Below are 26,745 nucleotides of genomic sequence, written 5' to 3' on the forward strand. Positions count from 1 at the left end.
TCTCCAGTTGTCTGTTCTGTTTATACTGGATGTAAAGTTCTGCACATTTAAGGCTGGTTCTGAGAGCGAAGTGGGGGAAGCAGGAGCCGCAGTTTGTGTTCAGAAATGGCACTCGCTGTCCCACATCCTTCTCTGGACTGTGCTGTCTGCAGCATGGACAGACAGAGGGACAGAGCTCTCCTTTGCTGTTAGCTAGTTTTCAGCCAGCTGAGGCAGAGAAGCTCCCCAGACTGTTTTCTTTTTTCTTGGAACTGTTGAAACCTGCTCTGGACTGAAGACCCAGACAAACCCCGGGAGCTCACACCGGTGGGGCCACTGGGGCCTGAGCCTTGGCACTGTTCAGCACCGGTGGGACTGATAAGAACATGAGCGAGCCAAACTATACCACATGAAAAGGACTTTTTCTGGATTTGCCATCTCTTTGAACAGGGAGAGATTTTATTGTTTAATATTATTCAATTTCTGTTAAATAAACAATTTTTTTCACTTTTCTCCAATGAAATCTTTTTTCCCAAAGCACTTGAATTTGCTTTCTGGAGGGACCCCATTCAGAAGTTTTCTCCCAAATTTGTCCTAAACCAGGATATAAACAGAGACATCAAAATGTGTTCTAGAGGCCTCCTCAGCATATTTGGAAAAACTACAAGAGCCTAAATCTCTGCAGGTAAAATGCAACTTCCTTTATTGCCAAAAGCAGTGGTGTGTTGTTCCCATAACAGGTACTTTTTTTCACTCATGTCTATCCTACAGCAGTGAGGCAAAGTCCCCCAGTAATTGGAAGAAAGGGAATTCCATGTCTTTTTTTAAAAAGTGTAAAAAGGAACATGGGAACCACCAATCTGCAGGCATTACCATAGTGCCCAGTGTAATCACAGAACAGGTGGTCCTGGGAACTATGTGCCTTAGGTTACAATATAAGTTGTAACCAAAAGTATGTATTTTATTACCATCCTCACAAGCTATTAAAACAGGTGTGGCAATGTTCCTTACCTCCTCCATGACTCATCCCTGATTAACTCCCTCCAGGGGGCCATCTCTGTTAATGGGCTGTCAAGCCTCACTGCATGACTCAAAAATTACATCAGCTCATTGTGAGATGCTCCACCCAGGGGGAGGAACCAAGCAATCCTACCTGGATATAATCTGAAGTTTGGAACACCACAGGTACAGGAGTCAGCCCTGCTGGAATGCACTTGTGTAAGGGTTTATAGCAGTTAACATGTTAATCAAGTCACCTCGTAAAAAGGTTATGCTTCTAGAACATTCCCAGTTCTCTCCCACAGTTGGTTGTTATTTGTTGGAATATTTTGCATATTTCTAACCCCAGTTTGTGATTGGACCCATGCCCTCAGATTTGCCCCTCAGACCTACCATATATATCGTTGTGTCCGCCCCTAGTCCTGGTTTTTGGAGTTTATCCCTATACGTGTGTGGTTTATGGGCATTGTCCCTACTTCGTTTTTCTTATTAAAGTTCTTTTGGTTTTGGGCACTTCATTGAACCCGCTCCTTTTATTTGCACCTCTGTTGCCCTGGCATCAGGGGACCCTAAAGTTTTAAAGGATTGTCGTGGCCACCCTCACCAGGACACATGGCAGCCCTACCTACTGTATTCTCAGAGTAAAGGAGCTCTGTAACCATCACTGGACCTTCAGAGAAACACCAGACCCTTCCTACAGGATCACCGCCTCAACAGAACCACATCCACCATTTAATGAGACTGCTACCACCACCCTGACCAACAGGGTGTCAGGTTGTATCCTGACTCTGCCACTGTTTCTGTAAGATTGCCCTTATTTTCATTTTATTATTAAATTATAGTTCTGACTTGGAATGTCTCACTGGTTTGCTTTCAAACCAGTACACAATGACAAGTTGAACGGATGACAAGAAGGTACTTAGATACAGGCAACATACTTCACCAAGGGCAAAGCATGCCTGATAATCTAATGATCTTATAAATTGAGTGATTACATCTGTGGATAAATGAAGAGCTATGGGTATCACTTACCTACACTTCCGTAAAGCCTTTGATACAGTTCCCCACAACATTCTTGCCGTTTCATCGGAAAGCTAATGGGTTTGATGGATGGACTATTAGATGAATAAGGAATGGGCTCTATGTCCTTGTCCAAAGGTTTACAGTTAACAGCTCTGTGTCCACAGGGAAACCAATCATAAGTAGTGTTTCTCCAGGGTTTATACTGAAACCAGTACTGTTTAGTATCTTCCTAATTACATCATGATATAAACAGTTCCAAGATGAGCACTGCAGTTTCTAAACCACTAGGAAGGGATGACATCCAGAGGCAGTAGTATCAACAGGCTTGAAAATCTCAAAGTTGAAACAAGGCAAAGTGCAAGGTGTTGCACCTGAAGCCCATTATCAATGCAGACTGTGGAATGAATTGATTGAGAGTACTGCTGAAAAGGACTTGCATGAACTGCTGGACAAAATGCTGAGCATGAGCCAGCAGCATGCACTTGCACACCGGAAAGCCAACTGTATCCTGGGCCCACCGTGCCATGGGAGACAATTCTCTTGTCTGCTGTTGTGAGACCCTACCTGGAGTATGGTGCTCAGCTCTGTGGACCCCAGCACCAGAAAGACATGGTCACGTCAGCACAGGTCCATAGCAGGGCCACAAAACTTACCAGAGGCATGGAACACTGTTCCTCTGAAGACAGGATGAAAAGAGGGTTTGTGCTGCCTGGAAAATGCATACAAGGGTCCTGACTGGAGCCTTTCAATACCTTAAGGGCACTTATAAGAAAGACAGACTTTACCAATGCCATAAGTAACAGGAGAAGGTTCAACAATTTTAAATTGTACCTTTTCAATTTAAAAATATTTAAATTTGTGTTAAGATTCAGATTGGACATAAAGAAAGTGTGGACAACAAGGTGGTGTAGCAACAGAAGAAGACTGCAGATCTCCCATCACTGATCACCCCACCATAAACACTGTGGGTGATCACTGATCACCACCATAAATACCCCACCATAAGCACCATGACCTACAAAAGGGATTCCTGGCCAGGGTGGCTGGACTTGATGATCTTTAAAGGTCTCTCCAACCAAAGCTATTCTATGACTCTGTAATCTCTACACCAAATTTTAAATTCCCACTGACATGATGGGCCAATCTGAAATATTCACACTTAGTCATACTGTGAATAGGGAACTACTTTATGAAGCATAAAAATATGCTTTTTTTTTTTTGAAAGATCACTTTTAGTTAATCTTCAGTTTTACTTCTATATTCTAAACCAGTATTTTTCAAAAGGAGTAGTAGGTATGAAAAAACTTACTACACTTACTTAAAATTTGTCAGAAGTAAAAAAAAAGGTTGAAGAAAATAAACTTGGGTATTCAACAACACTACTTCTGTATATAATACAGAGTAAGGCCTTTATTAACAACACCTGTACTAATCAGACTCATGTGATTTACACTCCTTATGGCAAAATATAAGAGTATAAAATAACAAAAAAACCACCCAAAGCACAAAACAGCTGGCATCCCTTGGCACCAATAAATATGTGGTCTTGGCTTAATCACTAATAAAGGAAATTAGCATTTAATGAATGGAAGCACTAAGCACTTTGCTCTATTTCAAAAGAATAGTATAGATATCAGTTGTCAAGAAATACTGACACATTCAAATTCTCATACTCCTAGTTTATAAAAATTTCAATTTTTGTCACAAAGTTGAACAGATAAGAACAAAGTCAACATAAAAATACACCATCATGGAAGAACTATGTTCTTTGAGGTTCTGTGTTTTTTGAGGTATTCCAATTTATTGTTACTCTCAATTCTCAGATATTAGGAACATTTCTAATACGCATCATCAACATGTATCTGCAATATCTAGTCACCTATTATGAAGCAACACAGTATCTCGGTGTGTTAGTCAATGTATTTTTCATGTTTCCTAGTAAATAAAGGAGGGGGGTGTTAAAACTACATATAAATACATAGTATCAAGGCTACATTATTTTCAGTGGGTGTGCTGGGTATTAAATTGGTCCAGAATGAATAAATGGACCCGTTTTTACAGCTAATGAAATATTTTCTGTTATCAGTGATGGCAGATACAACATTTTACAACCCTCCCTGACAGAGAAAGTGATCAAAACTAGACAGTTCCATTGCCCACAAAGAGCTGTTATTTTTCATCAAGCACACTATAAAACAGAACATGAAGACCAAAATAGATCTATGCACAGCTTTTCATAATAAGCAGGAAACACAGCATGAAACAAGGCAGGAAACAATAGAAACCCCTGCCACTCCACTTCCCACAAAGTAGCAACCACCTTTCTGGATCCTCTTTTACCCAAAAATGCCTAGAGATAGATATACATCGTCCTTCAAGATTTCTTTCCAATTCCTGGTAATAAACAGAAGCAAAAGCAGCAGCAGCTACTGGAAGATCTCTTTATTCCTCATTTGTATTTAGCACCTTCTACAAAAATGTTGAAATGCTACTGGTGAAATCAACTGCAGAAGAACCTTTAACAGGTTATACTGATCAGCTCCTACCTTTTTGACTAATGGTGAACTACTATTTAGTGGATAAACTGCACTTGTAAACTGAAAACCAGTATGGTTTCTTTGGCTAAACAGTATGGTCTGGAGACTGCTGCCAGTTGGCAGACTACTTTTTGGGCAGAGTAACATGCAATGGCATACTTAATTCCTAACATAGAAAAGGATTAGGCGTTACTATCACTGACTGAAAAGACACATGAGCTACAACATGTATTTTTACACAGGGGAAAGAAAAAAAAGAAAAAAAAAAAAGAAAAAAAAAGAGATCAAGACCACAGATGGTAGAACCACAAAGTTAGAAAATATAGTCCTCAGTAAGTAAAACACAGTATCACTTTAGCAGACAGACATGCCATATTACCTTTGAAATCAAAAAGCTGCAATAAGTAAAAGGAAGACTTACAGCATCTTGGTTTTTTGAAAGTAATAATGGGTAAGCTGTTAAGACACTTGTTTGAATTCAAAACGGCATTTTCGACAAAGAGAGACATCCTAGGCTGGCAAATACAAAATTAAGCTAATTTGTCTCATGACTATCACCAATAGCGTAAGTAAAAGCAGAAGATAATGTGCTTGCTTCTTCCAACTTTCTGTAATACCATCAATATATGACACTCTGCTTGATGAAAATGTCAGTTTGACATGGAAAATCCAATCCAGAATCACTGTCTTGCTCAAAGCAAGGATTTGCTGTAGTTTCCTATCACAGAATACATGGAAGAACTAGGCCTATCTTTTCAGTTACAGAACATGGGGGCATGAAAGTGTCTATCCTAGAACCTGAGAGTTGGGACATCAATCATCAATTTAGCAATGCACATTATTTTACATCAAATGAACTATCTTTCACCAAAAGAAGCTTCTCTGCAAGACACCAAGGAATATGCTACAGATCTCTATAGACCTAATAGGGGTTTCAAGAAACACACAAGACTAAAGAGAAAGCAAATAAAGCTAAAGAAGGTAATCTTGGCTCAGAAACTCCACCCATAGAATGAGCTTCCAGAGATATATCATCCCTCTTACTGAAAAAAACCCGCAATAAATATCAAAACAAGCACATGGAAAAAAACAGAAACAAACAAACCAGATTAATTTCCTATACCAGGAGCCACTAGGTTTTGCAAAAACAGCATATCCTCCATCTCCACCCACAAAAATACACAACCACAAGGGAAAACAAGATGGAAGTAAAACACAAGCCAGATCTTTTAAACAACAATGAAAAGCAAAAACTCCTGAGAGTAATAAGAACATAGGTACTGAAGATCTTGATATTTTGAGGTGGTAGACAGCAGCATAAAACCCTGAAATAGAATGCAGCAGTTAATAGAAGTAATAGAGACAAGATGTACCATGACTTACTATTATTTGACCTTCATCTTTCCACTGCCCTCCAACAACATCAAGCCCATCAAAGAAATGTAACAAGGTGCCAGAGAAAATAAGAAATTTAAAAATAAGAACCCATTTTCTGTTTTCAGTTGCTTTCAGGAGCCATAACTTTATTTCTCAAGTAATTCTCAAATAAAATAAGAAATTTAAATTTCTGAAATTAAAAACAATTACAAAATGACTTACTGCAGACACAACCACAATTTTCCAAAAACAGCATACTACAGAGGTACACCTCCTTAGCTTTATACAAGGCTTCTCAGTAGACAATCTGGGAGCTTTGAACTATTTATTTATTCTTAATTTGGCTTTCTCATTTTTGCAAATTCCACCACAGAATTGTATGTCAACGTCAGTTTTCACAGAATGACTGCAACAAAACTGCTTTTAACAAGCTCTACTGCAAGATCTTGCTTATTAGGATTGACACTCCTACAATGGTTTGAATAGAATTAAAGAAAATATCAAATACTACCAAACTAAGATGCAGAAGTCAAGCTTAGTAGTAGAACCTGACCTTCAGAAAATAATGGAAAAAAAGAAGTATTAAAAATACCATATATGATCCTTGTAGGCACCTTGACGCTTTGGGAATTGTTACTGTAAAAGAAGAGAATAAATATGAATAAGAACCTTCTTTTAAACATAAAGGCCACCATCCTGTATAACTAAAAGAGTCAGGTTCTCCAGAATTCTGCCACAGAAAGAAACAACATCAAGAAGTAGATGCCTGAAATACCTGAAGTTAGAGCAAAGCTAGTATGCATTAACACTCAGGAGCTTCATTAGCCAAAGAAGGCTTCTATGTATTTAGTCAACAGACTCCCTATCAACAGGTGCCAGTTCCCAGAAAAGATTTCATTTCAAAAGTGCAGTTTATATGACATTGAATATAATAGTCCAAGAAGGTGTGTAGAAGAGAAACATACCATAATTTATTCAGATGCTAAATCACTTTTGGATACATACATCTGTTTGCTAAAACTGTTTGGTTTAGAAACCATTAAAACCTTAGCCTCAATCATTTGATAAATGTCTTTTTTCTTTGGGGAAAAAAATATCCAATAGGCTAATACCTCAACAGATACTTAAGACTAATCTTTTCCTTCTGATACAGTCCTAAACTATTAAACTAGATTTCAGCTGGGAAGGTTTTTTAGGAAATACAGTTTATGAGCCAGAGGAGGAGGAAGAGAAGAAGGAAGGAGACTTAGGGACTTGGGGAATTTTATCCAGATGCTGGATAAAAAGTAAACAACCTCTCACAAATATCTTTTCTAATGACATTTACACAACTTTCCTATCCAAAATGCCTGCTGAGGCAATCTATGAAAGAGACAACTCCACCCAAAAGCACAGAAGACAATCTTAATAGAAAAAGAAACATTTTTACTGTGATACACCTCCACAGGTTATCCTGAAGGGTTGCAGTCTCCAGGAATGGAAATACTCGAAACTTCACTAGGTACTGTCCTAGGCAATCTCTTCTAGGGTGGGATGCAATAGATGCTCTCAGATGCTCTCAAGAATTCCCTTCCAACCTAGATGGTTTCACAATTCTGATTAACAAGACCTGTAAATATTAGGAGACTGCACAGAAACAAAAGAAGTTCTTAGTACTAAAGGAAATAAAGTAAACCACAACAGATCAAATGAAATTATGCTCAAGAAATTAGCTGGTCAGCAACAACTTTGTATTTCAGCTGTGAAGATGCTAGAAAAACACATTAACATTGCCCATACGTATTTATGCTTTCAAAGGACTTGTCCTTGCAAAAAGTTTTCACATGAAATATGACCTTAAAATAGATTAACTATCTACAAGTAATTTCATGAGCTGCCTTTCAAACCATTGAAGAATCTTACTGAAGTCCATTCAGTAAATCAAGCCATTTTAGTTCCCATTCAAATTCAGAATATCTTCACAAAACTTTCTTTACAAAATTAATCACCTTCGATAAATGCCATACTGAAAAAGCTGCCAAACAGACAAGGCAATTATAATTTTAACTTATTTAACTTTTTTTAACTAAAATTTGTCTTCCCCCTTCTTTATGTAACATACACAAGCATAAACCTGTCAACTGTATTGATAGATTAGCAAAATGGTAAAGCATGTAGATGCCTACACTGCATGCTTTCAGAGAATCTCTGCTTAGAGGTTAGGTTGTTGCTTCACTTTTTTTTTATTTTATTAATAATCTGAAATAAATCCTGAACACATGCATCCCCTCTCATTAGAAGGTTGCTATGCATTGGATTCTACCTAAAGCTGGAGAGATTACTGCAGGACACTGACTGGGTTCTGTTTTCAAAAACAGTAATTATCTTCCTGCTCTTTTTTTGTCTGCTTTGCTCACAAAAGCTATTTGATCTGACAAAAGACAAAGATCCAAGAATGGCAAGATAATATGCAAGAAACTTAAAATAAATACATCTGAAAACATTTTCTGTTTGCTGACTTCAACACATGTGGAGTGTGTTCATCAAGGAACAAGTAGAAATAGACACATAATTGAAATTAATCTAAAGGGGAAATCAGATGCTTAACTACAATTTGTAGTTATCAAGTTATAACATCAAGTTATCAAAGTGATCAGAAATTCATATTTGTACTGTTTCTTCAAAGTTCCTAGTATGTACAACACTCTTCAAAAATACTATATGCTACAAGGTTTTAGCAATACATAGTTTACATTCAACTAGCAAACGAGCAGAGCACAGGACTTCCTTCTGCCTCTACCAAATTTTGTCAGATAGCGCACATCTGCATACCAGGATCAGTAAACCATATCTTTATAGAGAGCTTCTTTAACTTTTCTCACAAGACATAGAAGATGTCCCCAAAGCATATAGCATTGTTCAGCATTTCCAAACAGGATTTTCACTGGCAGGTCCTTCTCCCCACTGATCTCCTATGCAGTATGTTTTCTCAAGAAGCCTTGATTCTACCCATGGGAGGAATCCAACACCAGTTGTCACGTCACCAATAGCAATGCTGCTTGAAGCAGGGCACCTCTTCTGACTTTCAGATGGATGTTTCCACCAGCCCAGACCTTCATGGCTTTAACCAGACCACATCCCAGGTGAAAATACTGTTTTGGTTACCTGCAGCATTAGGTGTCACCTTCCTCTCAGAACATACTTTTGGTGTAATCCATGTGTTTTGCAGAGAATTTTCGCCTAGAACAGGACTTCACATTACCAACGTTTTTATGTTTTTCATAAATATACCTAACTATCAGTGATGAACGACCAACTGGAAAAAATTAGGGAAGTGTATCTATGAAGGGAGGCCACAGGGCAAGACGCAGAGGAACTTTTTAAAGTACACCCATAGTTACTCATTAAGCCTTCAATTCCCAGAAAGAGCTTGGGTATATTTAATCCTGTTGCAAGGCTGACGGAGAGATAAAATTAACTCCAAAGGTTCCTTCAAGACTTAAAATCCTCTAAAACCCTGTTCATTTTTCCCCGAAGTTGCACAAGCCAGTACCTCGGGACTTTTGCCATTTCAATTCTAGCGAGCCGTGGCTTCTGGAAGGGTGAACAAAACAGCTTCAGGACAGGTGGTTTCATCGAGGATAAGGGCCCAAGCCCACAGCCCTGCTCCTCCCCCTCGCCCGCCGGGAGCGGACGCGAACCCGCGGCCTCAAACGGGACGCGCCAGCTCGGCCCCGGGCAGCCTTCGCCCCGCGCTCAGGTACCTGGCAGCGGCTCAGCCGCTCCGCCAGCCCCCGCAGCTCCTCCTCCAGCTCTGCCACCCGCTGCGTCGCCGCCTCCGAGCCCCCCGAAGCCATCGCCGAAAGTCTCGCCGCTCCTCCCGCGGGGACGACGAGGGGAGAGGAAGGTCCATGCCTAGCGGAGCGGGCTCAGGCAGCCCCGACCCGCCCGCGGGAAAGGGGAGAGGATCGACACCGTGAACCACACAAATGAAAACTTTCCGCCGCACTCCCGGCGCGGGCGAGCGCCGGAAACCGCAGGGAAGAAAGAGGACGCGGTGCAATGACGTCACAGCGCCACAGCTACCCCGGCGAGGAGAAGGGGCGAGGGGCACGTTTGAATTGGCCCGCCCGAGGCGCAGGGCCGCGCATGCGCCGTGCCGGTGCCGGAGCAGGCAAGGCGGCAGCGGGCGGTGACGCGCTGGCGGGTCGCCTGCCGCCTTCCGCTTCAGGGGCTGGGAGCACATGCAGCTGGAGCACCTGCTGTCCAGCCAAGGTGCTGAGCGAGGGATGCTGGAAATGCCCGGGAGTCCAGCGGATCCTTGCCCTTCCTCAGCCATAGGAGCAGATGTTTCCCGGCGCTGTTTAGATCCTGTTTACATGTGAACCGTAGAGGTCACAGAATGGGTCAGACTGGAAGGGACCACAGTGGGAAATCGGGTCCAACCTCCCTGCTCAAGCAGGGTCATCCCAGAGCACATGGCACAGGATCGTTCTTGAATAACCCCAGTGGGCGAGACTTCCACACCCTCTCTGGGCAATCTGTTCCAGTGCTCAGTCACTGCACAGTAAAGAAGTTCCACTTCATGGTCAGGTGGAGCTTCCTGTGCATCAGTTTTTTCCCATTGACTCTTGTCCTGTTGCTTGGCACCACCGAGCAGAGTCTGGACCCATCCACTGACACCCTCCTTGCAGAGCACTTCTACACATTGACGGGGTAATGAGATGTTTCTGGGTGTTCTGTGATGCGCTGAGGCTCCAGCATACCTAAATCAGGTGTCTCATTCCTCTTTGCTTGTTTCTTTTTTCTCTGAATTAAATAATAAGAATTGCAAGATGAGAGTCAGAGATCTGGGTTCAGATAAGGTCTTGACAGTGTTTTAGGATGCGCTTGCACACTTTTTTCTCAGATAGGAAGTTTTTCAGATTTATCACTTACAGAGTAGGATTTCAGAGCCTACAACTGAAAGCAAAGGAAGACTTCAAAGATTTAACCCTTACAAGTATGCAAAATATTTCAGCTGATGCCACTGTGTAAATGTACAATAAGATATGCCAAGTACCTGGTTTTATAATGAAGGGTTAAACAGCATTGTTAAAGCAAATTGTTGTGTAGCCTAAATGGGAAGCAAAATACTCAAAAAGCATAGACTTTCCCCCAAGCAAATGGAGAAATAAGTTGAAACATGGTCAGAATATATTTTAGCCTGGAAATTGCAATTCACCAATGTCAGTATCTTACTACAGAAATAGTACACCTTTTTTATAGAGAAGTATATTTTCTTTTCCTCTCCATTGTAATTTTTGTATAGTTTCTGGAAAAGTTGCCCTGAACATACCACTGTGACAAGAAATAAAATTCTTGGGGGGGGTGTGTATGTGTGCAAATGCAGAGAAGCAAGAAGATTTCACACCATGTGAATTGGGACATGCATTAAAATGTTCAGTCCTTCCACCTGTAGCCCTAGGAGAAAGATTCCTGCATTCTTGGTGATAGCTGTGCTTTGCAAATTAATTTTTTTCATCACGTTGAAGTCCAGGAGCCCTTCTCAGAAGAAGAGAGTGGCTACAGTACTCAATGCCATGATTTTTTACATAATTTTACACAATTTACATAAAATTGTGCTATTACTGCAAGTATTATTTGCATGATTATGAACCTAAATGTAAAGGTGGGAGACTGCATTTGAGTCTTCTCTGTCCAGTTATATGGAGATTTAAGGAGATTCAACAATTATTGGATCAATACCATATCCCTCCTTAGAACATCCTTTATAACTTTTATAGTTCATCACTCATTGTGCATTGTGTCATCTCATATTTGTGATCTTGCACTCCTGTAATTTATCTTTGTGTATTATTAAATGTTCATATGACCATAAAGACCATCATGTCAATTCTAACATGTTTACATTTTAAACTTTTTCTTTGCTTTTAGGATCTCCTAGTCCTCTTCTACCATAAATTATCTAGTCACTATGACTCTATGTAGCCTTCACTTCTTCCACATCCTTGCCTTTTAATAACTGTCTTTTTTGCTTTTCATCTGTTTCCTAATATTTTTATCATTGTCCCTTTGACCATTTGTTCCCTATTATACTTGGGCAACAAGAAGCTAACCATACTTAAAAAAACAATGTGCTTAGATTAACTGCTGAACAACTATAATGACTAAACAGGATTTAAAAACATTTTCCAAGTACAAGGTCATTCAAAGTTGAGCTGAGAAGATTCAGTTATTACAGGGGCTAGGCTCAAAGCTTGACAGAACACAAAACAAAAGACTTCAATTCCCTACAACTTTAGAACCTTAAAAGAGCAATTTGTGTATTTACTATATGTGTAGATGCAACATGTTACCACAACGAACACAGAAATAACACTTCCCCATTGCAAGATCCTTATTTTAAGGACAAAATATTTTTGTATATCGTTTAACAAACATCACATTTGTTTTACTGCTATTTCATGTGCTTATTCTGTATTATAAACTTTCTAGTTATTAACCCAAACAGTATTCGTGATGATTCTTAAAATATTTGAGGAAATGTAAAATGTGGAGCTGGCAAATTTTGGCGAATTGGGAGACATTGACTTGTATCAGAGTATTTTGTAAATTATATTTCTCCCAAGTCTCCAAGTCATATTTTGGAACCCCTGCATTTACAGTTACCAAATCCACACGACTGTTAGGCTAAACTCTTCCAAAACTATTTTCCCCTTAGATTTCGCTTTTATAAAATTAAACAATAACATTTCTATTAGAAATGCATTGCACAATTGAAACCTATTGGTTATACTTTTTACTCACTTTTACTCACTTACAGTTCTTGTGAATGTTATACAAATGGAAGTGCTCCCCAAGTTGCTTTGGTGACCGAAGCAAAAAATTATTTTTGTTTGGATTTTTTTTCCCCTTGGAAATTACACATCTTGCTTTGAAACATGTTCATATTACAAATGTGTTGCATTTTCTCCTGATCACATAATTTTTTTTCTGATTGTATATTTATTTTCCTTATCTTAATGTGGAATAAAAAGTTACTCCATCCATTGCGGCAATCCCCAATATCTTATTATTAGAAGTAAAGATGTGTAGGTACACAATAGAGTATTTTAATTTTCCTTGAAACAAAAAATGTCCTGGGTAGCCTGATTTTAATTAAAAGTGTTAAAATGTTATACTAATTAATTTGCATGTCTCCTTGGATTTTTATGTTGACTGTCATGTTTGTCATGAGTAGTTTGCTAGGAAACAGCATCATCAAACAGGTACTTTCTGAAAGATGTTTGTTAGCTACAGTGAACAAAACAAATCAAAATTGCTGAAATTATTTCTAGCTGGGTTTTGGCAATGTCCTCAATATTTTAGTAATTTGTTTGTTTCTCAAGAACATATTACAACCCTACAAATATGTTCGATCTTGTTTAGACAATGAATTTGAAACATACTTGCTTCCAGTAAAAGCTACTGGAGGTTTTGTGATGTAGGTTTGAGTTTGGGTTGGTTTGGTGGTTTTTGCTTGTGTGTACATTCAGGGCTCAGGGGACATTCTTTTGCACTTCTGTGACAGCTGTATATAATAACATGATTATGGTCATAGAAAAAATGGGGATATAAAAGTGGAAAGGTCTGTAAGGAGAAGTAGTATCTGATATTGGATCACCTGCCATAGCCAAGAGAACAGATATTCAGTTGTAAAACAAGTGGTGAAAATAATATTTGACTAATTTTACACTTTTTGTTTCCAATTACTTGTAAGAAAAGATACTGTTTCAGACCTCAATTCTACCATTATAATATATTGATATTGAGTTAGCAGATTTTGAAAAAGCAGAGCTGGAAAAGGTCAGCATGGAAGCCTAGATTCACTGATGTACAGGCCTGGAGTTCTACCAGTAGTATGATTCACTTTTCACTCAATGAAAAGAAAGTGCTATCTTATTCTTGTAAGCAGAGAGTAAGATAGCAGAGGTCTGATTTGTGCCTGAAAAGACAAGAGGTAGAACCAATTAGCCTCCAAAATATGTCAATTTCATTGCTTTAGTTTACTGCATACTTTTCTTCTGCACACTATGCCTTGCTTATAGGCTGGGTAAACACCAATCAACAGGTTGCATTCCTCTGAAGGGCTACATCATGTTGTCAGAGGAGTTTGTAGCATAGCCCTGCTCCACTTACCTTTTCCATGGAGAACGCTTTGGTTTTTCATTGTCTTTTAAATGAGGTCACAGACCTTGGCACTACACCCTTCAGGGCAACGAAAAATACAAACCACTAATATAAAGTAGGGCATGTCAGCCAAACAAAGCACACAAGGAGAAGATGATTAACAATGTCCTGGATGAAGTCCTCCCCACCCCATAGCACCTGCCAGCAACGGGAGGCAGAGAGGGAAGGGCAGACAGCTGAAGGTCATTAAGAGGGGAAAGCAGATTCCAAAGTGGCTGTCCTGGCAGAGGCATAGTGGGTTTGTGTTGCAGTAAATTGAAGAGATGGGTTTAGCTGAGCACTGGGAGATGATTGTTTCATTGTTAATTTGTTTCTAAGTGCACTTGAACCCCAGATAGGAGTTGAACTTTGACATTGCATGTGTTGTGTAGTCCGTATGATAGACTAATTGGGGGGATCACCTGGTTATGGAAAGGTTGCACGGAAAATGAAGAGCTGAGTTTCATCACCCTTAGAAAGGGTGTGAAGGGTATGTGGCCACCCAGGCTCAGTAAGTAAGCCATGATACCCTTGTTAACCCAAGGAGTGGCTGCTGACAGAGGCAACACTGTCCATGACCACACAAACTTTTCAGAGTATGCAGCAGACATGGATGAGACGCTCCCTCACCCTAGGGATTGCAGCTGAGAACATACACCTACACATCTTCTCATTGCACATTCATACGACACAAGAGCCATGAACATGTGCAAGTGCCTCAAAATTAGCCATTTTTAATAATAGAAATCAGGCCTGCAACAGTTTGTATGTTTTAGTATTGGACACTGCTGCCCAATGCACCAGAATAAACTGATTTTCTGACTGGGGACAAATTAGAAGTGTAAATACTGCAATTAATTAAACAAGAAATTCAGATTAATTATAAAAAAGGCTACATTTCATATCTCTGTCATTCAGAAATAATAAGAGAATTTTGAATAGAAATTTTAAAGTGAATGTCTCAGGCAAGCTGCAAAATTTATGGAAGTATAGCTTACCTCATTTTACATGACAGAGAGGTTAAGGTGTAGTCAGGCAAAGTCACAGCAGAGTGCACAGCAGTAGCATTGATAAAGCTGCAAATATTAAATAGGGCATAAATCAGAACCCAGCAATGTTTTTGCTCAGAATAGAGCCAAGCCATATGATTTTCAGGTCTTTGTTTAACAGTTCATACTGTGTTAAAAAAAAAATAAAGGCCTTAGGAAAATAAACAAATTGAAACAAAGTATAAGCCAGTAGTTTAGTCAAAAATAATTTGCAGCAATTAGAACACTTTTTCTAGTTTTATCAATGTGCTTAAATTAATGTTATATATTATTTTATGGACACTAGCTTTTAAAGAAGAAAAAAATACTTGCTTCCACTCTAAGATAAGAAGGTTTTGACATATTGTTATGATATTCCGCTTGCCTCAATTACCTTACTGAGTTCTTTCGCTTGAAATTCTGATGTAAATGTCTGTTTGTTACTGTTTGTTTTCTGATTTTTTAGTTGACCATCAGGTTTAACTTACAGTTATTTACAATCACTTGAATTCAGAAAGTACTTCAGATGAACAAGCACGATTCTATTTTTATTATCTGTGTGCACCATGGCAGTAGCTAAGAGTTACTGGGAGGGCACTTTTTCCTGCAGTATTTCAGTTGCTAACACTGTTCCCAAAAGCACTGTTTGCTATAAATTCCCAGCCCGAGGGAATACAGAACAGATACTGCACATTGCATTCTAGGGTGGTACTGCAGACTCAGCCCAACATGAACTCTTCTTGCAGCCTGAACTCCATCATCACAGTGGGATTCAACTGACTCAATTCACCGAGACAGAGCTCGTGTATTTTGGCAGCGATGCAAAGTTGTGCATTTGAACTTTCCTTTCCTTTCCTACTGTGGCTGATTTTAGAGTAACAAAGTGAGACTCCATATCTGTTGATTTAAGTTTTTAGACAAAGATTTACTCAACAGAGTTGCTTCCTTTAGAGACAGAAAATATTTAAGAATAAATGCTACATAAATATCTGTATTTAAAAAAAAATAAATAAAAAATTTGAAGCATTGTAATGAAAACTGCATTTAAAATTACCTGGAATCATCAAAAAAGAAAAGAAAATTCCTGCAGAAATTAACTGGGTTTTTAATACTGAATTTCAATAAATGTGTTTGTTTTTGGTTAATTTTCTCATCAGTTATATCCTATTAATGTGCACAAGATAAGAGTTGATTTAAGCATGAAAAAAAAATTAAATTATGTCTGAAGTCAGACAGTGAGGGTTTAGAGGATAGCTTTTCATGCTTACTTATTTGAGAGGTGCACAGGCAGTTGTCAAATCATATTCAATTTCAAATTTGCAAAAAGCAGAAATAAAATTCTTGCTACACTTTATTTTCAATTCAAAAGTAAATAAACAACATTCTAGCAGAGTGTTAGAGTGGTTTGCCAAGAATAATCACACTCCCCCCCCTTTTTTTTTTTTTTCTTCTAGAAAATGAAATTTAATTATTACCAGCTTTCACAATTTTATTGGAAGATCCCTCTTACTTTCCTTAAAACTCCTTCTGGAGTTCTTTGATTACATAAGAATTTCTAGGGTTGTTTCTTATTATGATTTTAGCACTTCCATCACACAGGATAAAAATATGGCCCAAATGGGATCTAGGAACTCAAAAACTGAAAATCAAATATAGATAGTTATTAGAAATCACAATTTTATTTTCCCTCTGACCAGTGGTTTTTGGACACTTAGCATAGGTAACACTAGATATCTCTTGAAAACCACAGAGATAAAAAAAGCTAATCTGCTTTGATGACGCAAGCAATGGTAGAAATATGCTAAATGAAGGCTACTACAGGTAGGAAAAAATGTATACAAATATTTTTCATTGCTTTAGTTGTCTGAACCTACTACAATATGATATATTGAGACTGTGAATGATATAAAGGAAATACATATCCCAAACAGCAATTACATTAGATCATGTGTTGGTTTTCCTCTACTCTCTTCAGCAAATGAGGTACAGCTACAGGTAGAAGAATATATTGTTTCATGTTGCACTTTTTAACTCTACTTTTTCATGATTCTTAGTGAGTTCTTATATTCCTAGTGAGTGTCAGCTTGACATCTGTCTCCCCTGACCAGTCCTGCATCCTGATCATGTGCCTCCTGACCACATAATCTGTTTTAGAAGTATGCTCAAAACTATCCAATTCCTAAGTTGCTCTGATATTCTGCATGAGCTTTCTGGCAGTATTTTGTGATCTAGAAAAACCTTTGTGTTAGTCAGTCTTTTATCTTTTCTAAGGTATCGTTTCTGAGAATCCAACCAAGTTAATTTAGATGTGAGTACTTTGACAAATGACCTCCGAATAATCCAGCAGCAGCTTCAAATACAGTCTTTGCATCCCTGGCCCCCTGTGGATGGCTAAGACTTCCACAGAAGCTCTTACATGAGGAGCAGAGCAAGCAGCAGCAGATAGCAGCTTCTTAAAATATTATAGCTATATGGATTAGATGATAATAGTTGTATAATTTTCAGGAATGCTCAAGAAGATAACTTTGGGTCTGTGAATTCTTACTATCTATTTGCATAATTCTGGTTTTGTCTACTGTAAATAGGGTATACTCATCTGGCATATCTGAAGAATCTATCAAGTGTTGTGCTAATGGGTTATTCATATTTTGTAGGTACCTTGCAACATTCCTGCCAAATACCTTGTTTTTTTAAAAAACAGATTTGGAAAGTTTGATGCTAATGCCTCAGCTTGCTCTGGCACCATTTTAAACTTTTTTTTTTTAATTTTTCTTTTTTTTTTTTTTGGTGCTAATAATGCATAAGTCTGCCAAGTCATGGAGACCCACTTCATTATGAAACCTCTTGGTATGACAATAAAGAGGAAATGTAGTCTCATATATGAGGGTCATTCAGCCTGCTACAAGTACTTACCCAATTCCACAATATTTATTAGAGGGTGGTTCTGACCTCATGCTTCACAAAAAACTATTCTATTATTCTTGTGACATGCAGCATAGGGGAAATAGCTATTATATTGATTTATATTATGGATGAAATGTTTGTGGGTCCAAGGTCACACTTGCCCTCCCCTGACTGACTTTGGGAAGACAACATTTTCAGTTATTGTCCTTCTTCTCTATCCTGCCATTGTGTAGCAAGCAGCTGACCTTTCCATTTGAAAATATTTTACAAAATAGTAAATACACATAGGAAACAATCTCTGAAATAGAAGGATGGATCAGAAGGCCTGTATCATCAAATCACACAGTAGAGGCATAAAATAACAATGCTTCCATGCCTCCATACGGAGGACACCAATGGAAATAAATATTAAATCCAAAAGACAATATTTATGCAAGAAAATTTCAGAAAAAAAATAGTAATTTTTCACAGTAGCTAAAGAAAACCTGGCTATGTGAATATAGTCTTTGCTCTTAAATAGGATTCATATTTTTTAAACATAAAAATGCACCACCATAGGAGTTCCAAAAGATAAACTGTGCCTGGATACGGAAGAAGATTTAGTATTCCAGTATCCCAGACTAAATCAATAACTGGCATCTTATCTAGTCCATTTATTGAGAGAACATGATTTGCTTTTTCTTTGCATCATGTTAATGGATTTCTCTTCTTATTGAATAATATCCATGTATGAATAGTTTTAGAGCTTATTTGGGTGAACATTTCCTTTGTACAGATTATATATTTATCCAGGATTATATACAAGAGAGTGCTACTTATGGAAGTGCTGTTACTTGAATCTGTTATTTTCTAGTAACCAAATTAATAAAAAATAGTATGTTTCACTGTTAACTTCACACAGAGGTTTGGGTAACTCTGCAGCCTCCATCTCAGGTGGAAAATGAAAAATCTGGATCTACACATTTTTATCAGCATTCAGAGTAGTAGAAAAATCTTACATAACAGAAGGTCAAACAATACCCTTCTTTATTGTGATTTTTTAAAATAATTATTTTCATTTAAGTACTGCTGGTTATATTGATAAGGAATTGGCTTACAGAACCAGAATTATGGCAAATTTATGTTATCAATTTGCTTATATTTTTGCCTTATCTAACTTGCTGTTTCTTGGAACATTAGTTTTCTGCCACTGCCTTAAGCCCTGATAGACATACTGCCTTTGACTCCAAGAAAGTCAAAGCCAAGAAAAAAAACTCTTCATGAAACCAGAGTATTTTACTCTAATTTTGCGTCCATGTCTAGACATTATAAAAGTACAAGTTGCAGCTCTACTGACCTCCATGAGGCCCACCACTTTCTTTCACACTCTTTTTCTTTGTATGGCTAAAAAGTCAGCTGTGTGTTTCTATTTATTACAAGATTTTTATTATTATATCTATTGCAAAATTTTACTTAGAACCTTGTCAATTGTCACATTTTACCTGCCATTGATACCTCTTTTACTCATCAGTGCCTTTCAGTCTGAACAATGGAACCTCAATAGTGTCTTTTTACTTTTAAAATCCCATTTTAAAATCAGAAGTAAGTGTGTGTATGTGTGTGTGTGTGTCTGTGATGACTAGCGGACATTAGACCACAAGAGAAAGGTCACACCATTCAGGTCTATTCCTTGACCATTCTTCTCTCTGGTATTTCCTTTCCTTTCTTGAAAAATATGTGATGTCTTACACATTAGAAACTTGCAATTTCTAAACCTGATTCTCTCTTATTACCACCTTTTGCTCATTTCATTTTTGATCATCAGTGCAGGTACCATGTCCCTGTTTTTCTTCTTCAATCAGGGCCTTCTTCCAATTTATCCCTATGGTTATGTTGCTTAGTAGGCAATCTTTCTTACTCAGGGCTGGCCCTCCAAGTTCTGTTTTTCAGTAGTATTTACAAGTTCTCAGGTAAGCTGGCAGTTTCCTCTATTCCATCTTCTTACAGTTCTCTCCTATGATGTGGACTGCTATAGACTCTATCTTCTCTGTTCTTTAGAGCACCCATAAAGTCTTTCAGTGTCTGCACACTGTAACCTTTGTTTGTCAATCACTGTGTGGCCTTGCCAACCATCTTGCCACCTATTACCCATTCTTTTCTTTGGAAAAGTTAAAATACTTTTTTATCCAGTGTATACCAGTGGGTTTCGTCTGCTCAGTTGGATGAGCCATCTCTCCAACTCTGCAACTATATAGTCTCAGAATTTTTGTTCTTTTCTGATGTCTTGGGGTTGAAGTAGAAGTTGGCTACTAATGTAGTGCAGTATTGTGGGAAGTACTGAAATTTTGTCCTTTCTTGTCCCAACCAGTTACTTGCATCACAAAGTCCTTTTATCTGAGGTAATTGTATAGACTACACATACCATTTATTTTAGACTTTAGAGGGCACATGCTGTCTGTGCAAAGCCTTTCATACACAGCATTTTTCATATGTTTAATTTCACTAAATGACACTATATACTACTATCCTAATATAGAGAAGACAAAACCTTCCCATGTGTGCTGGTTTTGGCTGGGGTAGAGTTAATATTCTTTGCAGTGTCTGGTATGGGGCTGTGTTTTGGATTTGTACTGAACACAAGGGTTGATAATACAGAGATGTTTATGTTATTGCTGAGCTTGCACACAGCCAAGGCCTTTTCTGTTTTCCATACTGCCACACTGGGGAGGAAGCTGGGGGTGCTTGGGCAGGTGGGAGGAGACAGAGCCAAGATGGGTGACCCCAGTTGACCAAAGAGACATTCCAGACCATAAGACATCATGCTCAGGATGTAAATTGAGGGGGAAGAAAGAAGGAGGGTGTTTAGAGGGATGGCATTTGTTTCCCAAGTCATCCTTACTTGTGATGAGTCCCTGCTCTCCTGGAGATGGCTGAACACCTGCCTGCCCATGGAAAGCAGCCAATTAATTCCTTGTATGTTTGGCTTGTGTGTGCAGCTTTCACTTTACCTATTAAACTGCCTTTATCTTAATTCACAAATTTTCTACCTTTTACCTTTCTCATTCTCTCCTGGATATGCTGGTGGGGGAGTGAGCAAGCAACTGTGTGGGACTTGGCTGTCAGCTGGGGTGAAACCATGATGCCATGCAGGAACACTCGCCCACACAATAAATACCCAGTAGATATGCTGGCAATAGGTCCAGTCCTGCCTACTGTTTCTTCAACTGTGCCTCCTCTTTTTCAGCAGTCACATGGGACACTGTGCCAGCAGTCACATGGGATACTGTACTCCCTCCCAGGAGTCATTTTTTTGGATTTCACAGAGACCTGGGCAGAACACACAGAGCTAAGCCCCTTCTGCTCAGCAGAACAGGAAAGTGGATGGTATCTTTCAGGAAGAAAAGGAAAATAGGAGAAGTAGCATCTTCTTTAAACAAAATGCCTAGCAAGTCCAATTTACCAGAAAGACAGTGAAACTGTCTCCTTCACAACTATCATGTTGGCCAGTATTTTATCCATCATATGGCAAAGATAATGACCTGGCTAACATGACTGTGGTGCTGATACAGTTCTACGAATTAAATTTTGCTTCACATCCAGATGGCAGAAGAGTGTAACCTAATGTATTCTTAGTAAATTCATACTGGCTGGGAGCCTATGCTGAATGCTACTGCAAAGTCCCAACAAGAAAACTGGATATAATATAAATATGGTTAACAGGGCTTATCTCAGCATATTCGGTAGTGTTGGCTCAGTAAGAGTAAAATTAAAACTTTTGGGTGCCTCACATATAAATTTAAAGATTTATGGAAAGAAGACAGCAACTGCTAGTGTGAGATAGTCAAACTGATGAAAAAGGAGCAGGAAAGTGATCAAATGAGGTCAATTACAAATTTTCTTTTTAGTTTTTTTCGTCATTGATTTGGAGGTTTTCTGTGGGCTGGGAAGAGAAATGAAGCTTTATTTCATGTCATCTTGAGTAACCTTAGGTATTCAGACTGTATTCCAAAGTAGCTCTCCTATATAGATTAGTAGTATTTAAAGAAACCATTAAGGTGTATTCTTGACATTTCCACTTATTTGCAAGAAAAATTGTAACTGCTTTCAGCAAAAAATTCTTGTGAAAGAACATTGATCTGAGTCATATGTTGTCCTGTTAAGTGTGGCAATGCAAACTATGTAAATCTAAAAAAGGTGTACATTTTTACACATTTGTTGCTTTACATCTCATAATATACTCAATTTTTTTTTAATATACTGTAGTTGATCTACTATGTTTGGGGCTTACGTGATCTCACCACTATCCAGTTTGTTAAGAATGTACACACAGGATTTACTGAGGAGCCTTAATCTATTGTCTGTCCTTACAGTGCTGTATGTGCACAGTAAATACAGGTTGTCAATTACAAACCCACCCCATAATACATTGCACTCCAAGTAGGAACAATATTACATGCACTATGAAGTTGTTCTGAACATGCTTGTACAACATGTACACAGGCTTGTACCAACACTAAATCTGCAGCAGATGTGAAGTATTAAGTATCAAGACCACAGTGCAATTCTCAGGGCCTCTATCAAACCGGTCCAAGGTCTTAAGACCTCAGCACTAACAGGAGCATAACATAACATAAACAAATAGGTTATTCTGCAGTCTCTCATGTAACAGGATTATCTTTTCTATTCAAATAAAAATACAAAAAAATAACAAATCTGATTCAAGATAATTATCACTGCATCATCAGGATATCTAAATTTTTCATAGAAACACCACTGTATTTTTTCTCTGGAGTACACTGATGAAAAAACGAAAAGACAGTGATTCAATAGTATAAAATAAAGAGAAATGTAGTAACATAGTGGATGTTAAGATGTTAATTTAGTTAGTATAATTTTTATAGTATAGTATACTATAACTATAAAACTATATAGTTAGTTATATATATAACTAACTATAGTTAGTGTAATTTATAATACGTTTTCTAAACACTACAGAAAGAGAGACACAGTCAGTACAAGGCATTCCAAACTGAAATCATAAAAACAACATACTATTAAACTACTAATGCATCACGAAAAATATTAAAGCTAAGAATAATTTGGGCCTGTAACTAAATAGAGGGGGCACCTTAGTAACAAATGACCCAGAGAAGGCAGACTTACTGAACACTTTTTCTTGCACTGGGCTTCATTGACAAAACCAGCCCGCAGGAATCTCTGAGGAGAAAAGGATAAAGAAGTATTGGAAGGAAGGCCTTCGCTTGGTTTGGATTTAGTGGGAGAATAAATACCTAGGCAAATCTGACATCCACAAAACCATGGCTCCTGATGAGATGCATTTATGAATGCTGAAAGAGCTTGTGAACACCATGGCAGGGCCACTTTGAAAGGTCATCAAGAACCAGAAGTGCCTGAGGACTGGAAAAAAAGCAAATGTCATCCAGTCTTCACAAAGGACAAGAAGAAGGACTCATGGGACTACCAGCCAGTCCAATTCACCTCAATCCCTGTAAAGGTGATGGAGCACCCCATTCTGGGGGCCATCTCTATCCACATGGATGACAAGAAGGAGATCAGCATGGATTCAGCAAAGGGACATCATGTGTGGCCAATCTGATTGCTTTCCACGGTGAAACAACTGCCCGGATAGACGGATGAGGGGAGAGCAGAGGATATTGTTCTACCTGGACTTCAGCAAGGCTTTTGACACTGCCTCCTACAACAACCTCATAGGCAAACTGAGGCAGTGTGGCCTGGATGAGGGGACCGTGAGTGGACTGAGAAATGTCTGAATGGCAGATCCCAGAGGATTGTTATCAGTGGCACAGGGTCTGGCTGGAGGCCTGTCACAAGTGGTGAACCCCAGATTCAACAGTGGGGCTGGTATTGTTTAACTTCTCCATCAGTGACCTGGATGAAGGGGAGGTGCCTCCTCAGCAAGTTCATTGATGGCACAGAGCTGGGAGCAGTGGCCAATGCCCCAGGGCCATGCAGCCCTTCAGAAGGGCCTGGGCAGGGTGGGGAGATGGGCAGAGAAGAACTGTCTGAAATTCAACAAAGGCAAACGCAGGGTCCTGCACTTGGGGAGGAACAACCCCAGGTACCAGCACAGGCTGGGGGCTGATCTGCTGGAAAGCAGCTCTGAGGAGAAGGACCTGGGGGTCCTGGTGACAGCAAGCTGTCCATGAGCCAGCAGCGTGTCCTTGTGGCCAAGAAGGTCAATGGTGTCCTGGGATGCATTGGGAAGAGCATTGTCAGCAGGCTGGGGGAGGTGATCCTGCCACTCTACTCAGACCTGGTGAGGCACACCTGGAGTGCTGTGGCCAGTTCTGGGCTCCTCAGGACCAGAGAGGCACAGAGCTGCTGGAGCTGGTCCAGTGGGGGGTGACATGGCGATCAAGGAACTGGACCATCTCTCTTAGGAGGAAAGGCTGAGGGAGCTGGATGTATTCTGCCTAAAAAATACAAGACTGAAAGGGGACTTCATCAGTGTCAATAAATGTCTGAAAGGACAGTGGCAAGAGGATGTATCCTGGTGCTAGATGACCCAGAGAGACTGTGGAGTCTCCCTCACTGGAGATGCTCAAGAACGACGTGGATAGAATTCTGTGCAATGTGCTCTGGGCTGACTCTGCTGGAGGTAAGACATTAAACCAGATGACCTTTTTGGTGGTCCCTTTCAGCATGACCATTCTGTGACTCTTTGAACTGAAGGTTAATTAGAACTTCAATTGCTGTTTCATAAATGTCTATAAAACTGTCATCACAAAAGCTGACCTGTTGTTAGTATGTCTAAAGATAACAATGGAGTTTTGGCTATTAATAGATTCTTTTTATTTTATAGTGGATTCCAAAAATACTCTGATTTCTGGAAAGGATGAGCAGTGAAAGCAGTAAGTATCTTAGAAGAATGCATGAGTTTGATAATAATTAAGGTTCCTGCAATGATTTTCTTGTAAAGTTTCTTTATTACACTGTCCCTAAAACAAGCTATATTTATTAATAGCATTTAATTTGTAGAGGTAATTTAGCACAGATAATTAATACATGACAAGACAGAGCTACATGAACAATTTGTAAGCTGACAAAGCATTGAGTTTGATTGACAGGCTCTATCCCAAGATATACCACAAATGCTCAAATGTTACCATTTAAGGCCAAATATAATTAGCCAAATGCAGTTTTGACTTAAACATTTTAAAGTATGTGTGTATAACACAGCAATAATGTTAAAGCAATAGTTATCTCTATCAGTAATAATAGTATTAGTATTAGTAGTAGTAGTATCAATATTACTACCTCCTTGAAATCAGTGGGCGAAATAAATGTGTGGTTTTATGTTATGTTAAATAACAAATACATTCAAGAGCAGAGAAAACTATTGAAGGCAATAAGAGCTTTATTTACTTATTTTTTCAGCTCCTGTTTTGTTTGTTTCTTTGGGAATTTGTTCACTATTTCTTGTCTTTTGCCTAGAGTAAATCATGACTCATAACATAACTGAAGTATGATTAATGTTCAAATGATAGACACTTTCCAGATGAGCACGATGTCCCAATCAAAGGTTGAATATTTCCTCAGACTTGTGTTTTATGTCAGTAGTTAGACCTGACCAAAAGTATAAAGTGCTAAAAGCCTCAAAATCATAATGGGTTATAATAATTCTTTCTGAAAAAATTACATATCTACATGCCATAAAATGTTTGGAAAATCATGCCCAAGTCCTGAAAATTCACATGTGAGAATCAATTTATTTTCAGAAGGAAAAGAAACTGTGATCATATCACTCCTTTTGTATCCAGGTGACCTCATCATTTCTGTCTCAGTGTTTTCATAGCCATTATAATACTAAGGGTGAGGTCAGGAAGACAGTTTTCCCCTTGTTCTCTGTTTTCTCTGGTTTTAATGTCTTCTGTTATACATCCATGTTTTTGTTTTGGTCATGTAGATGACAGCATTTTTAATCATACAGGTTTTTGAGAACTCGTCTATGTAAATTACCCGAACAGCTTAATACACTGAAGCATAAAAAGGAAAAATAAAAGTAACTTATAGCTTCTTCTTTCTTTCTTCAATTATTAATTATTATGATAACAGAAGAAATAACTTACAGATGTCTACCTTATATGGACAGAAAGGAATTTTTATATATGACTAAAACTACTTTAAAATGTCATTCATAATGTAGCTAAATATTCAAACACAATGTGCATTCATTTAGTATCTTGGATACTCATGTTAAAACAGCACAGAGGTTCGTCTCAGTAGACCAAGTAGACTTGGTTTTTTTTCAGATAGTATTTTTCTATACATACTGTTACTGCAACACTTTGGAACGGTTGTACTGTATCCCTGTATCAGGGAAGTGCCCCAGTCACTTGTGCTATTACCTACAGCCCATGAAGGTAACGGAAAGAACTCCTTTATCTTTACTAGATTTTGGGTTGCTTGCTCTTTTGCTGTTCCATTGTTAAAGCTGAACATGTGCAACTATAGATTCACAGGTTTTCTCCCTACCCCCCATCTCAAGAAAACAGCAGGAAATGTTGCTATTTTAAAGATACTATTAGCACATGAGTTGCTTCAATTCAGTTTTAAGTTATCAACAGTAGTAGTAGTAGTTGTTCTTGTTGTAGCTGTATATAGCAAAGACCAGGTTTTGGGTTTGTTTTGGTTTTTTTGTATTCAGATCATTAGAAAAATCTTATTAATAAGATTATTTCTGACTA

General features: G+C 38.6%; 1 protein-coding gene and 1 long non-coding RNA gene across 2 annotated transcripts in view; both read right to left on the bottom strand.

Annotated features, from left to right (window-relative positions):
- Positions 1-16,144, bottom strand: part of CNTLN (centlein) — a 191,104-nt gene extending 174,960 nt beyond the window's left edge. Inside the window, 1 exon segment of the mRNA XM_086869809.1 lies at positions 9,659-16,144. Within this exon segment, the coding sequence (XP_086725935.1) occupies positions 9,659-9,751 (93 nt within the window). The 5' untranslated portion in view covers positions 9,752-16,144.
- Positions 1,477-9,620, bottom strand: LOC111940713 (uncharacterized). The gene is made up of 4 exons (XR_015280279.1): positions 7,355-9,620; positions 6,508-6,551; positions 2,217-5,863; positions 1,477-2,072 (listed from the first exon to the last, which is right to left on the bottom strand). It is a non-coding gene; the product is annotated as an uncharacterized LOC111940713 (long non-coding RNA).
- Positions 16,145-26,745: the final 10,601 nt, after the last annotated feature.

The sequence above is a fragment of the Cyanistes caeruleus genome, chromosome Z (genome assembly GCF_971803275.1).
Source record: "Cyanistes caeruleus chromosome Z, bCyaCae1.hap1.1, whole genome shotgun sequence".
Taxonomy (NCBI): Eukaryota; Metazoa; Chordata; class Aves; order Passeriformes; family Paridae; genus Cyanistes; species Cyanistes caeruleus.